The sequence below is a fragment of the Mesoplodon densirostris genome, chromosome 3 (genome assembly GCF_025265405.1).
Source record: "Mesoplodon densirostris isolate mMesDen1 chromosome 3, mMesDen1 primary haplotype, whole genome shotgun sequence".
NCBI classification, from domain to species: Eukaryota; Metazoa; Chordata; class Mammalia; order Artiodactyla; family Ziphiidae; genus Mesoplodon; species Mesoplodon densirostris.
Window position 1 is genome coordinate 12,590,522 of NC_082663.1, and position 15,717 is coordinate 12,606,238.

Consider the following 15,717-nt stretch of genomic DNA (forward strand, 5'->3'; position numbering starts at 1 on the left):
GTTGCTCATTACAGAGATGATACAGCACTAAGCCTCTCATTCCATTTACCACATGATGGCCTGGCTGACGTTCCCTCCGTGTAGAATTTTACAGCAGCTTCAGAGAACCGTGCCGACCGATTATGATGGGCAGCTGATGCTCAGTAGTTTAACGAATACTTGCTGTACCTTGTGGAGTAGGTTTATCCCAAAATTTGAAGCTGAGAATACATGTAGAGCTGAAAAGTGTGGAAACTATTCTCAAGTGTTAATAACAACTGAGATTTCTTAAAAATAGTTCCTCATGGTTTTTTTGCAAAAGGTTGCATTGTTAAGATATATCTTCAATTATACATTAACTCTGGGTACGTATTTACAGAGGTCAGGAGCACCTGTTTCTTGAAGAGGAGGTGTGGGTTTTCGTCTAACCCTCTCTGTTTCCCTCCCGGCCAGACCTACCTGTGGGAAATGACCAGCGGTGTGGAGGAGATACCGCCCGGCATCGTGAACAAAGAGCTCATTATCTTCGGGAACATGCAGGAAATCTATGAGTTTCACAATAAGTGAGTGGCTTTACCTTTGCGGACCTCATGAGCTACTCTGGAAATCTGTGCTGAAGTTTCATGACAAATGGAAGTTTCCAATAAATAAGCGTAGATTCCAGTGATTTTGTTGAAATTGGAAGGAAGCCTGCCAGACCTGCTTCCCAAGGACAGACATTCTAGAGACTATTTTAGCAGCGACTCAGCTTTGTATTTACTTTCTATAGAAATGAGATTCGGAAAACTGAAAGCTGTTTTTGTAGGAACCTAACTTTTCTCAAGCCTTTGTCATCAGCTGCTGCATCAGGTACTTCTTAGGGTTAAAAGAAAGAATTGCCCTCTGTGGGCTGCTGGCTGGTGTTTGGTCTTTTCTAATAAGAAGGAGGAAGGAACTGAGGAATGAACCGATGTGCAGTGTGACCAAAATAAAGTGCACTTTCCACAGGCCGTAGGAGGAACATGGTTTTATTTTCAAGATCAAAAAAACAGGCAGCAGAAGCTCCTCTAGGTGGAGTCTGTGCAGCCTAAATAGCCTGTGGAAAGATGATGCTGGGCCAGAGCTGGCGGTGTCTTCCCCGCTTCCCTGCCCCCCACCCCAGCAAAGATGCTAGAATCTAAATGGGTTCTCTAGGTTGAGTGTTTACCTCCCTAACTTATGTCCTTAGCTACTAAACATACCACTTTCCCAGAAGTAAGCTACTGTTGAAAGTGTTCAAAGGCTAAACTGGTTAACTCTTTGAAAGTCGCAATAACTTACCCTAGTTCACAGCACTTGCTCTACGTTTTGTTAAATTAAAATCTAGAAGGTACAGTTTTCACTGCATTTGATTAAAATGCTGAAGTTCGGACATTGAATTCACGGTATGCTTGGTCTAATTCCTGGTGTATCTCACTAGTAAAATGTTTTAAAACACCGTAATCATTTAGTATTGTTTTCTGTCTCTGCAGCATATTCCTAAAAGAGCTGGAAAAATACGAACAGTTGCCAGAGGACGTTGGACATTGCTTTGTAACCTGGGTAATGAAACCTCAACTGCTTGTTCTGTCACAGTTGCTTTGAGGGAAGTTGGAAGGAATACTGTTCATTTCTCAAGTGTCGCCATTTTCTCCTGGTGTCTACAGAGAGAGAAATAGACTTTACCTCAAAGAATTACATTCTCCAGCTATTTATTAATGTGGAATAAGCTTTTTATTGATAGTCGTGATGGTTTGAAATAGAATGTTGAGTTAGTGTGCCAGGCCTCTTCATGGCCCCGGGGATTCACAGGTAATCGTGAGTGCCCAGCCCTGCCTGGGAGGATTGTTCTGTCGGGAGGGAGGGAGGGAAGGAGGCAAGTGACCTGGTGATCAGGCCCTGCTCTCTAAGTGTGCCACTCACGTTTGCATATAGCATCATGGGAAGAGGGGCCGGCATTCAGCCCCGACTCTCCAGGCCAGGGAGAGTGTGTCCTAGTAGCAGGATGTGTTTCTTATTTTAATAGCTTTCTTTATAAAGTAGGGTTTCTTAAATTGGGGGCTTGAATTTCATTTATACACACAGCTTCTTTTCTACATAAAAGTTTATCATAATTTGATTTATTGTCATTTGAAAGAGATAGTCTAATTTTCTTTTTGTTTATATAGGCAGACAAGTTTCAGATGTATGTCACATATTGCAAAAATAAGCCTGATTCTACTCAGCTGATATTAGAGCATGCAGGATCCTACTTTGATGTAAGTAATAGATTACTAAAGCAGCTGTGATACTTTCTAAGTTGCATTTCGTGTACATAAAATGCAGCATGACTCATAACTTTCACCTAATGGATGGCATGATACCGTTTTTATCTGTCACATTTATAATGGGATATTCTTATATTCTGTTTTTAAAAGATGCGTCTCAAATACTGCAAGCTGTATATCTGTAAAAAATTCAGATTTTAATATATATATGTGTATATATGTCATTACTTACAATTTGTATATAGTCATTAATTTTTTACATGTAATATCGTGTAAAAAGTATGAGTATTAACTATTAAATTCAGCTTCTTTTCCCCTCTATAAAAAAATAACTTTGAATCTTTTTTGATCATTTATTTTTCCCATTTCAATTTCATGATGTTATTAACTTCCAAAAGTGGCCTATCCGTAAAATTTTACAAATAGCACTCTAACAGCTCAGACCGTTGGGAGGTTCATTAATTATATTCTCATTGGTGTAAACACGGTTCATCTTTTTTGGGACCATGTTGCAGGGGGGTTATTTAGTATGAAAGGTGATGGAGCCTCATGATATAATATATAGAGTAATTTTGGGGTTTCCATAACAGAGTCAAATGTGTGCCAAATAAATTTTGATTAAAAGAATTTTACGTATCATTTGGTGCCTGAGGCCACGAGGATATTAGACTTGTTTCCGTCTTTATGTTTGTACGTGGCTGAGTGTGATCATCTGCTCTGAAAGTCTGGGAAATGAGGATACATTTTAGCTCCTGTCTTTTGAGGTGGAGCCCTGCCTGTAGATGCCCCTAGTTTAGTTGCCATTCTCATGACCAGTAGTTACACATCACTGCCTGGGTGAATATGAAGCCTGCTCCCAGCCCAGTGAGGCCTTTTCTTTCCGATATTTCACACGACCCTGGGTCTTTGCCATTATGTGGAACCCAACACTGTGGCTCTATGCAGTTAGGATTATTGAAGGCCTTCTTGCGCGTATGGAACATGTGCTGTTTGGAATCAGAAGTCATTAAAAAAAAAAACCCATGCCCTAAGGAGGATGCCAAGAGCTAAGATACTGCAAATACAGTAGGTTGGTGTGCAAATGAGAGCAAGCAGGAGAGAGGACTTCCTTATAGCGAGGACGAAGGAAGCCTCCAGGAGGGAGGGTCGCGTGTGGTCTGCGACGAGGGTGCGCACGTGGCTGAAGCTTCAGGAGCTGCAGTGGGAGAGTCTGACTGCCGGGCAGGCGCAGTGATGACAGCACCAGGAGTGGTTGGCTTCCCTGCTTGACCTCTGCACGTGGAGGCCTGTAATACGGGGGAAACACTGTGTCTTCGGTATTCAGAGTGATGACCGAGATTTGTTATTTTTATGTTGAGCTTATTAAAAGAAGCAGTAGTGATTTCTACTTTAGAAAAAGTGGTTTGTGTGTATGCATCATGGGGGTAAATGAATGTAAATTTTTAGTTCCTGTTATCTGACTTACACAGTGGTGTGTGTGTGCTTTTTTTTAATTCAGGAGATACAGCAGCGGCACGGATTAGCCAATTCCATCTCCTCCTACCTTATTAAACCTGTTCAGCGAATAACAAAGTATCAGCTCCTTTTAAAAGTATGTATGAAGCCTCTTCAGAGTGAAAAATTTTACTCACTGTGCATTATCATTTTGACGTTGTTTTATGTATGTAAAGTACCCTGAGTTTTTGAAATAACACCGAGCAAATTAATGTTAGTTTATAACTCATTGCCAGTTATTGCCCCGAACGATTTGTCAGTGCATCTGGTAAATAATAGTATATTTCTTGATTATGCACCTGAACTTTGTTGACTGACCCTAGTCCCTGACATAAAATGAGAAAGGAAGGAAAAATTGTCAATCCTGGATGATTTAGTACCATTGTTCCCAGTATGACTTGTATCAGACTGACCTCTGCTGTTTCTTGGTTATGAATGATTATAGTTAAAATCACACTTGTAAAAATCAAATAATGATTAGTTCTGACAATAGAATGGTGAAGAAAACTTAGAATTTGTGATAAGAGTTGTTACAGAATTCATTATATATAACTGACGCACATTTTCTTGACTACAAGAAAAATAATTGATAAACTCTATCTCTCATGGTGTTTCCCCCACCGTTTCCTTGGCTGGTGAATGTTATTAAACGTTAGAACGTACCCACATCCATTCATCCCAGTAAGAACATTGCATGACCCCAACTAAGTCCCCAGTTCGGTCCTAACACAGCAATAGGAGATGATCATGTAATTTTTCTAGATATAAAAGAAATACAGAAGATGAAGTTATGAATGCCTGAAACCCTTATTTTTACCCTTTTTGTTAATACAAAAAAATCTAGAAACAGTAAAAAGTGGCTACATTCTTTTGGGAAGGGATACCATTATGGCGTTCTTACATTGGAACAGCTCTCCTGCACATCCCTGTCAGAACCCCATTAAGTGATTTCACGACCACCACGGCAGAAATATGTGGTTGGTATAAACATGAATTAAAAGTCAGGAGGCCAAGTTGTTTATATTCACGTTTGCCCTTTGCTTTCTCATTCTGCAAAGGCAGTTTACCTCTTAGCGTCCTCAGGATGGACGGGTTTGGTTGTTAGCACATGGTTCCAGTAAAGATCTCTTCCTCGGTGACCTCCCATCTAGTCATTCACTGGTAAACCTCTGCTTTAATTTATAAACCTGACTTTATTCTGCCCAGGGGCTCTTCAAGAGAGCAGTCATGAGCTGTGCCGAGCTCCCCAACGAGGAGGGTTTCCTGACAGTGACGTTAGTCTCAGCGCATTGCAGTTTTAAAGCACTTTTTGCCAAGCTGCTCAGAATAATAGGTGCACACCATCTGGCCATGAGAAGAGGGGCCTGTCAGGCAGCTGCATTGCCCGAAACCATCCAGGGTATGGCCAGAGCCGACTGCAGGGCCATGTCCCTCTTGTTGAGCCCCAGGACACAGAAAGCTGTTGTTACCGTTACTGCCTGATAAAAGTCATATAGGCGCTGGTGAGAAGATATCTTGGAGCCACCAGAGAGTGACTCTGTTGTCCCGCTGTCACTCCCCTAACGACAGGTGTCCCCTACGCAGATCTGAAATGTAATCATGCCCGGGGAGGCGTGCTGCAACCATTAGGGCTTTCTGAATGGCCCAGCACAGAGAAGAAGCGTTTCCCTGTAGGTGACCGTGCAGCGGTGCTGTTCCCACTGTGAGACAGGGCGCCTCCAGGGCAGAGGGGACATCGTGTTCACGGCACCAGAGGGCTCAGAATCGTGCTGGGACCCTGTGCAAGCAGAGCAGTACCAATTGGACTCTGGCTTGACCTTCGGACGTAACCACTAGCTGACTGTGCTTTGCTACACTGGCTAAATATTTTATTGGTCATTTTTGAGGCTCGGTGGTTGATGTGTACACTCACTTCGTTTTAATCTCTGACTGCATCTGGTTTCCTCTGAACTGAAGAAACGTCCTGATTGGAGCAGGACAAACCCTTGCATCCATTGGATTAAGAGGCAGTTCAGGTTTATCGTTGGTTCTCTATGCGAATCCCTGCCCAATTGAGCACAGTTTGTTTTTATCTTGAAAGTCATGGATTCTCACAAACTCTTTTCATTTCTGCAAAGACCTCCGTAGCGGAGCATTTTGCTCTCTTGGGCACGTTCACGGTGTTGCTTTCCCACAGGAGCTGCTCACGTGCTGCGAGGAGGGGAAGGGGGAGATTAAGGACGGCCTGGAGGTGATGCTCAGCGTGCCAAAGCGGGCCAACGACGCCATGCACCTGAGCATGCTGGAAGGTACGTCCTCCCGTCTCCCGCTGACGCCACCTGTCCACCACCCGCTGCGTCCTTGTGCCTCTGTGTTTAGTTAGTAGTCATCAGTGCAGGTGCAGGTGTCTTCTTTTTTCAATAGTCGGTCTCGTTGCTTCCCTTAAGGAGTACATGACATGCTTCGACCTCGTCACAAGCCTGTCCTTGTCCCCTCGCTGGCGAGCAGCCACTCCACGCTCTGAACCCAGGGAGCACCTTGTGTCCCTTGCCTTCAGCTACCTGGTCTCTGTGTTAGAAAGACAGGTGGAAGGATAGGTAGGCCCATCCCCCAAGATTGTAAAATCCCGAACAGCGCTCGAACCTTCCCCATCTCTGCATCCACCGCATTACTTGCCAGAGCCTTGAACCAAGCAGGTTCCACATCCCTGCCCGTGCAGCCAAACAGCGCGTGGAACGTGGCAAAAAGAGAATCAGATAAATACACCTAGAAATGATCGTCGCCAGTATAATTTCCACGAATGCTTCTGTTTAAGAAAGCCATTTCTGTGTTACAGCTCAACTCTCATTATCAGGTTACACAGAGTTACTTTAAGAAGTAATCCTGCCCCAAACGCTTTAACCAGCCTCTGTGGTCACTATTGGTCACATTGAAGAGTTTCCCAGTTAGGGCAGAGGTGCTGCTATTTGTTAGTTACAGAGACCCCCCCCCCCAAATCAGAGGCCAAGCCAGAGCACCTTTTCCCCCTCTGATGTAAAATCCTGAGCTGGTGGGCAGCCCTCAGGGCGTCACCAGGGACTCAGGCTCTGTCCAGCTGGTCTCTCTCCACTCCTTGGATGTTTTGCTGGTGGGCCAGCTGCAGGGTGTGTCAAGGCCACGTTAGCCTTCCATCTAGCAGGATGTGGGGAAAGAGCGGGGAGGGGACAGCTCGAAGGGCAGAAACCAGAAGTTGTGCCCGAGTCTCCCTGCGTGGCCCGGGCGTAGGTGAGCGTGCGTGTGGCTGCTCCTGGCCGCACGGGGGGCTGGGAAATGTAGTGCTGGCTTGAGCGGCCACGGAGGGGCTTCTGCTCGTCGAGGAGGGGGGCCCTGGAGGCTGGCACGTAACTAGCAGCCCCTGCCCGGGTGTCGGCCACTTCAGGAAGAGACAGCCGCGGTGAACGGCAGCCAGTGACCAGAGCGCGACCGACTGGCTTGAAGAGCTTCGTGTCCAGAGGAGAGGAAACCCCCCAAGGAAGGGCAGCCAGAGGCCCAGATGGGAAACTTGAACCGGAGATTTAATGGATGGGCGTTTTGCAAATGTTTAAGTAGCCCTGCTGCTGTTACTACATCATTTTCCATTTTCTCTCAAATTGACCGTGCCTCCTTTTTTTCGTGTTCTAGGGTTTGATGAAAACATTGAGTCTCAGGGAGAACTCATCCTGCAGGAATCCTTCCAAGTGTGGGACCCCAAAACCTTAATTCGAAAGGGTCGAGAACGGCACCTCTTCCTTTTTGAAATGTCCTTAGTGTTTAGTAAAGAAGTGAAAGATTCCAGTGGCAGAAGCAAGTACCTTTATAAAAGCAAATTGTTTGTAAGTACAGGCCTTCAGAATTGTAAGTTTAAGGGTGACACAGTTGCAGCTTCTTGTGGTCAGAGAAAAATTTCTGTTTGTGGCCTTCAGTTTAACCTCCCTAACTCCGAAAGTGTGACTCTGAAGCAGCTTCTTCAGTGAAATTCTGACAGCCTTGAGTCCACTGGAGGGCGCTTGTGAGTTTGCGTGTCCCTAGACTTAGGAAACTTGCTTTTTCTAAATTGCGTAGAATCCAACTGCAGGAAAAGAAGACACTTTGTAAGTGAACTTAAATTATTTATCTCCTGTGTGCCTTAACTAGCTTTATAAATCAATCAATCATGTTAGACTATGATTAAGTTCTCATATCATTATAATTCATATTTCATTCACCGACATTGGAATTTATTGAAGCAGCCTACTGGGTGGCTCACTGTGGGCTCTTAATGATGAAGTTTGATTTTTTCATTAAAAATACATTTATGAAAAGCAGCAGCAGCATACCATTATTAGAGAAAATGTATGTTATAAGCAGAAATCGTTTTAAAGATACACAGCTCCACCTGCCTAGAGACAGCCTCCCTTGAGCGCTTGGTAGATAGAGTGACGCATCCGAATTCTTCTTTAACTTGTCGGCCTACTTCCGAGCAAGAGAAACACACCTGGTGCTCTTTTCCATGGGTGGCAGCCCCACACGAGTATCTATAAACCACAGGTCGACGGTCCGAAAAGTCTCGGGCAGGTGTCATCCTCACCTTCCCTTCGTGGGCGATATCTCAGAGGGCTTTCAACACAAAATTGCTGGGCAGGGGGAGGAAAAAATCACAATCAGAGAATAGAAAATGCGGTAGAATTTGGTTTCTTCACAGGAGATGGCAGATCACTTATAAATATTGGTAGATGTTTGGACTTTGGACAACTTATATATTAGACGTTTTTATGATATCCACGTATTAATCAAATTCCCAAAGTAATAGAATACTACCAAGTGTAGAAATCATCATAATAATAATCTGGAGTTTGCAAGTTCAGGCTAATGGTAGGCATACCATTTTCTTTGGCTTGTTTCCTGTTTGAGATTGTCTTTTGGATCACAGCCCACCTTACATCATTTTAGATCATATTGTAGCTGGAAAGAAAACACGAAGCATTGCTGGCTAATAATTTCACTAGCTGGCCTTAATCCGTCCTTAGGGACCAAGCTAGTCTGTTTTAGAAGCTGATACATCTTCACTTAATTTATCTTTTAAAAGTTAAGGTTCCCTCAGAGGCCACAGTCATGAATCACTTCCTTTGCTGGAAAGGAGAGAATGCATTGGGGTGAACCTGGTTGCGGGGGAGGTTGAAGATGTTGACCTTCATCTACACTCTTCCGTGTTCTGTGTCTCCTGCAAATGCACGTATTATAGAGAGAAAGTTTGTCTCTTAGCCCTTAACCTTATTGGCGAAATAGTAGACATTAATGCTATGGATACACGCAGTGGAAACGAACTGCGTTTTAAAATATCATTTAGCTTCTTCTGTGAAGCTAGTTCGTTCATGGAGGTGGTAGCATCTCTTTTGCAACTAGGACAGACTCATTCTATTGTTTATAAGGTTGAAAATAGTCAACTCTCGATTTTCCAGAGTATAGGAAATAGGACTTTCCAGGTATTTTGGTTTTTTTCTTCTTCTGGATTTGCTTGTTGACCTGCATCAGGATTTCCAGTGGAGGTGCTCAGAGGAAGTGAAAGAGATGAAGCCCGTCATGTGTAGCCTAAGAACAAAATTTCCTCATTTTAACTAAAGTGAGGTCTAAGGAGTATGTATCAGCGTAAACAAAACTGTGTCATTACAACCTAGCGTGAGCACAAGTCACCAAAAACGGTTTCCTTTGTCTCTGTTCTATATCCTGCCAGAAGTTTACTGTTGCCTAATTACGTAATTGTCTTTTTATCCAGACCTCAGAGTTGGGTGTCACAGAACACGTTGAAGGAGATCCTTGCAAATTTGCACTGTGGGTGGGGAGGACGCCAACTTCAGATAATAAAATTGTCCTTAAGGTATGTCCATTCAAAGCTTGGGAGTGTGCTTTGTGACAAGATTACCATGTCTGTGAGTGCTTTTTCCTGTTGTTGAGCCATATTGGTTTTCACGTCCTTTTATTGTTCCCTTTGTGTTCTGTAGAGACTGGTGATTACCACAAAAAGAACAGTAGAATAAATTCAGTTTGGTATTCTAGTGGTGAAATTACTCGAGGTAAATTTTTGCTGGCCTACAAAAGGTCACTTGGAGAAAGGTCTTTCTAAACTTCTCCATTCTTCCAGTCTTGCAAAGAATTGGGTGATTCCATAAGAGATGCAAGAAGTTGAGGTACAGGAGGAGGGAGATATGGACCAGTAGCTCCCATTGTACACTTGACCTCTGGTTTCCAAAGGAAAATAGGCACCTGATGAATCTGTGAGGACCTTTGACAGTTTCAAGGCTGAACGTGCCAGGAGTCTTCATGGGGTCCTAGACTCTTTGGCTTTCCAGTTTGGAGGCAGAGAAAAAGGGGGGAGGGTCATGAGCAGGTATAGGGTTTGGTAATGTTATCATTTAAAGTGTTCAAAGACACTAAGGGTGCTTTGGAGTATGTAGTCTTTGAGGGAGGAATATATCTTTGAATATTTAATTTGAACGCTGTTTTGACTATACTAACCTCTCCTAGGAAAGTTGGAGGGCTCTAAGGGTGTCTTGTGGACTTCCCTCCTCCTGTGTTTGAGAAAATGCAGATGGAACTGTCTTCCTGAGCTATCTGGAAAGAGCATAAGCGACTTCAGATGTAGCTGAAGATTTGTAGAATATTGGGAGATGAGCCAAAAGCTTAATGGGCCTCTGGTGTGTGGACTTGCATGTCAGCAATTTTGTCCCTTACATTCCTTTTGAATCTCTCTACGGTATTTCCAGCAACTGTGAGTTATTTAACAGTACGGCGCTCTTGTAGAGCCTGTACTTCAGTGACCGCTGACTGTGGAAGCCTTTGTGTTCCTAAGGTCTTTATTCACATGGAAATGATGGATTGTTTTGCAATGAATATATGACTACCAGCCCAGTGTATTCTCGTTAGTACTGGCGTAAAGCCCTATAAAGTATAAATTGCACTGATAGCTTGATATTAGATAGCTGAACTTTTCTAAGGGATAAAGTTTTAAAGTATACTCAAGGCCTTAAAACTTCCAACTTATGAGTATTTATCCAGATTAGCTGCAGTGACACATGCCAAAGGGTACATCTGAGAAATAGTGCCAGATATTTTAGCCAGATATGGACTACTTTCATTTAGGACATAATAAAATACTCATGATGCAATTGAAGAATCAGATGTCCTTGCAGGCTTTACCAAATGGAAGTTTTCTAGGGAATTTAGGGTAATATTTTTCTGACTTCTAATGAGAGGCTAAAGGAAATGATGTCCTTATTAATTTCAGAGACTGCTTAGTGGCGGTGGTGATGGTGGTGTTGATGGCGTAGATGGTGGTGGACGTGGAGGTGGTGGATATTTTAGCAGTGGTTATTGTATAGATGGTGGTGAGGGTGTAGGTGGTGGTAGAGATGGTGAGGGCGTAGGTGGTGGTAGAGATGGTGAGGGCGTAGGTGGTGGTAGAGATGGTGAGGGTGTAGGTGGTGGTAGAGATGGTGAGGGCGTAGGTGGTGGTAGAGATGGTGAGGGTGTATATGGTGGTAGAGATGGTGAGGGTGTATATGGTGGTGGTAGAGATGGTGAGGGTGTAGGTGGTGGTAGAGATGGTGAGGGTGTATATGGTGGTAGAGATGGTGGTGAGGGTGTAGGTGGTGGTAGAGATGGTGAGGGCGTAGGTGGTGGTAGAGATGGTGAGGGCGTAGGTGGTGGTAGAGATGGTGAGGGTGTAGGTGGTGGTAGAGATGGTGAGGGCGTAGGTGGTGGTAGAGATGGTGAGGGTGTATGTGGTGGTAGAGATGGTGAGGGTGTATATGGTGGTGGTAGAGATGGTGAGGGCGTAGGTGGTGGTAGAGATGGTGAGGGCGTAGGTGGTGGTAGAGATGGTGAGGGCGTAGGTGGTGGTAGAGATGGTGAGGGCGTAGGTGGTGGTAGAGATGGTGAGGGCGTAGGTGGTGGTAGAGATGGTGAGGGCGTAGGTGGTGGTAGAGATGGTGAGGGCGTAGGTGGTGGTAGAGATGGTGAGGGCGTAGGTGGTGGTAGAGATGGTGAGGGCGTAGGTGGTGGTAGAGATGGTGAGGGCGTAGGTGGTGGTAGAGATGGTGAGGGCGTAGGTGGTGGTAGAGATGGTGAGGGCGTAGGTGGTGGTAGAGATGGTGAGGGTGTAGGTGGTGGTAGAGATGGTGAGGGTGTAGATAGAGGTGGAGGTGGTGGATATTTTAGCAGTGGCGATGGTGGTTATGGTATAGATGGTGGTGAGGGTATAGACGGTGGTAGAGATGGCGAGGGTGTAGATGGTGTAGACAGTGGTGCTGGTGGAGGTGGTCACAGTCCAGGTGGTAATCACAGTGATGGTGATGGCCTAGGACCTGTAGAACAAAATTGTGACCTTTTTTTACTTTTGTAGTCTGGAAAGGAGAATTTTATTTCTAAATCCTTCCTTGAACAGATTGAGACTACTTGAGAGTATGAAACAGGTTATTCCCTTCTCTTAGCCAAGTGGGGCCTTTGCTTAGTACTCTAGCTGGGTTGCCTTTCTTTTACTGTCTCTGAAAAATTGGTGCCTTTTTTCCTTGTTTAATTTCTTTAAGGTTAGGAGAATTGCTCTCCGTAAAGGTAATGGTCAGTTTGCTCTACTTAAATTACGAGAATTTTCTTTATTTCTGAACATGGTACATACAGATCTCCAAACTTTGCCAAATGTCCTTTCTCAGATACTTCCCTTTGTTGAACGTCCCAGACACTTGTATCAGGCGTTTAAATTCCCGTAGTTCTGTGTTGTTCACAGTTGTGCATCCCGAGATGCTTATTTCATGCACAGACTCCCCTGTTCCCTAGTCACGCTGCCTCCTACCCCAGGAGACACGGGTTTTACTGCTCTCCTGGCATCAGATCTGGGGAGAGGAACAGGAGGCTCCTTTCCTCCTTCACTTATGTCTCTGTTACTGCGTCTCATTAACTTTGAAGACACATCCTGCAGTGAAAACATTTTATTAAGAAAGAGAGTTCTCAGTTTTAATTTCCTTTCCCAGCATGGGCTTTGACCTCGTATTTTCAAAAACAAGGTCCACCACGAGAAAAGGCTGGGTTCCCCTCCCTGCGTGATCTCATCCATAATCCCACTGATGATTGTTTTAATCATTCACAGGGAATTATGCTTATATCATAGGAGGTTGATGTTTTCCGTAAGGAAATTAAAAACTGTTACTAAGGCCCAGAACATGTAAAAAGGAAAAAAAAAAAAAAAAAAAAAAAAAAAAAACCTCCTTTGAGGCACAGTGAAAGAAAAAGATCTGGAAAAAGTGATGCCATATGTGTTCATTCAACCGATGCTTGTTGAGTATCTACGATGTGTCATTTCCAGAGAACCTTTCTCCAGTGTTGCAGTGGAGTTGAGGGAAATCCACCATATGTAACTGGCAGTAGGCTACCCTGGTTTATCCCAGTGGTCTAACCGGAGGTGGATACAGGCAGAGATTGGGGGGATGGGCTGGGGTGTCCGCCCCCCAGGAATCCCGGCTTCTTCACCTGCTGACAGCGTGGCCTTAGGCACATTTCCAGTGTGTCCACACTGCAGGTCCTCATTTATAACAGGAGGATTAGGGAGGCCCCAACTCCATAGAGTGCAAGTGGGGATGGGGAGCGGATGCAGGTGGGGAAGCGGTGCAGCTGCGCCAGTTGATCGTGAGTCCAAGGGGGTGAGGTGGCAAGCTCTGGGGCACTGGTTCAGGTTCCTGCCGATGCTACATGGGCCACTGGCCACTTGTCTGCCTAAAGGACCTCAAGACACTTGGCTTTGTGGGTGGTTGTGTTTTCATATTTACCCAGGGCCGCTTAACAGGTCTTAGGGCTGGAGAATGATTGATTACTAGACTATTCAGAGATCTGGAATAACATGAACGCTATAAAATAAAAACAGTCTTGATGACAGAATATTCAAAATTGGGGTCATTTATTTGGTGGGAAATTAAACACCAGGAGATGGTTGCTTTTCTGCTGAAAAGTTATTTTTTAAATGGGCAATTCGAGGAATGCAGGGACCTGAGTGTGGTTAGTGCAGGTTCTGGAAAAGGCCCCTTCTGTATCCTGATTGATTCTAACACTTTGCAAAGGCCTCCAGTATAGAAAACAAGCAGGACTGGATCAAGCACATCCGGGAAGTGATCCAGGAAAGGACCATTCACCTGAAAGGCGCCCTGAAGGAGCCCATTCACATCCCCAAAACAGCTCCGGCGACGAGACAGAAGGGAAGGAGGTCAGTGCCTGGGGATTTTTTTGTAAGTTTGCTTTTATTGAAGGAAAGGAACAAGGCAATGTTAACATACTGTTTTTCAAAAATCATTTTTCTCAAATATTTTTGAGAAATATTGAGGAGTAATTTTCTAAAGAATACGATTTATATATAACATCATTCTTAGCAATGAAATTCCTTTGTCAAGACAACAGCCTCCTTCGGCTTCAAGTAAATGAAAGTCTATATGCAAATCCCTAATTCTTCTCCTTTTCCACCCCAAGTGTTAATCTGTGCTCATGTGTAAGTCGTGCATGTGACCTTGGACAAGTTATGTAGCATCTAGACGTTTTTGCTTCTCATTTCTAAAATGGCGGTGACCCTGTCAACTGGATTTTATTACTGTGAGAACTAAGTGCAGTGGTAGATGTTAGACTCTCAGCCCAGGGCCCAGCAAAAAGCCTGTTCTCAGTGAAGCGTCATCTATCATCATTAATACCGTGGTGGCAGCCGTAATCAGAGACCAATTTGCACCTCTTTAAACAAATCTGTTCTTCCTCCAATTGCTGATAGCCCATCTTTACCATTCTTTTTTTTTTTTTTAACATCTTTATTGGAGTATAGTTGCTTTACAATGGTGTGTTAGTTTCTGCTTTATAACAAAGTGAATCAGTTATACATATACATATATCCCCATATCTTCTCCCTCTTGCGTCTCCCTCCCTCCCACCCTCCCTATCAAATCCAGCAGTGTCAGGAATTTCTCTGTGTCTCCAGGGATGGAGAGGATCTGGATAGCCAAGGAGATGGCAGCAGCCAACCTGATACGATTTCAATCGCATCCCGGACGTCTCAGAACACTCTGGACAGTGATAAGGTGAGCCAGGACTAGCCCTTTCTCTGGGGAGGTGCATGTGGCCGGTCTCTGGTCGGTCGACAAATGACAGTTTGTCATCAGCATTTCACACAGCTGCCATGGGTTAAAAGAGGTGCCCGGACGTGGTACCAGGAGCAAAGATTTGCAGCGTCGGGGCTAGCAGGCTTGAACCCTGAAGATTCAGGAAAAAATCACTCGCCCTTCCCAGTGCTGTTACATGGTTTTCTATCCGAGTGTTCTAAGGCCGTGTGTTTAAGCTTTTTTATTTTATATTAAGCAGAAGACCCTATTATTTTAAATTAAATCTTACACAGAGCCCTGGTATGTAAAAGCGGGGTGCTCCGATTGAAGCAGGGGCAGCGGCATCTGTCGGTGGGCCCTGAGGCGCCCGTGCTCTGCCCACCGGGAAGGAGGATCTGATTTGCAGCAAAGAAGTCTGTAGGTTTACCTTCTGCAGCAGAGGCCTAGAGTGTCCTGTGATTCTGTCTTGATAGAATCAACTAACCTACAAAATAAACTGATGGGAAAAGTTGGAACCCTGGGCTTACGTGATGCACAGGTGACCAGAGTCCCCTGTAAAAGCCAGTGGAGGCATTGATGTCCCCAGAGTCCTCAGTTCCTACTGAAATACGCACCTATTCTGTTCTTTTTCTAGAAGGCTAGACCAAGTTCTTTTTTTTTTTTTTTTTTGCGGTACGCGGGCCTCTCACTGTTGTGGCCTCTCCACGGCATGTGGGATCTTCCCAGACCGGGGCACGAACCCGCGTCCCCTGCATCAGCAGGTGGACTCTCAACCACTGCACCACCAGGGAAGCCCAAGACCAAGTTCTTAAAACAAGTTTTTGACAGCAAGTAGGGGTTTCATTGAACTTGCCGTTGGTTCAGAATTCCTGGGTTTCTCAGTC

The 15,717-nt window shown here is 44.6% G+C and overlaps 1 protein-coding gene across 3 annotated transcripts in view; it reads left to right on the plus strand.

Moving 5' to 3' along the window:
- The window catches only part of TRIO (trio Rho guanine nucleotide exchange factor), a 390,266-nt gene that overhangs the window by 282,330 nt on the left and 92,219 nt on the right, over nt 1-15,717 (plus strand). For all 3 annotated transcript variants that reach the window (XM_060092734.1, XM_060092735.1, XM_060092733.1), the window contains exons 25-33: nt 433-542; nt 1,470-1,539; nt 2,145-2,234; nt 3,742-3,834; nt 5,914-6,025; nt 7,377-7,567; nt 9,487-9,588; nt 13,817-13,959; nt 14,713-14,812. In XM_060092734.1, coding sequence (XP_059948717.1) covers nt 433-542; nt 1,470-1,539; nt 2,145-2,234; nt 3,742-3,834; nt 5,914-6,025; nt 7,377-7,567; nt 9,487-9,588; nt 13,817-13,959; nt 14,713-14,812 — 1,011 coding nt within the window. The remainder of the gene's footprint in view (nt 1-432; nt 543-1,469; nt 1,540-2,144; nt 2,235-3,741; nt 3,835-5,913; nt 6,026-7,376; nt 7,568-9,486; nt 9,589-13,816; nt 13,960-14,712; nt 14,813-15,717) is intronic.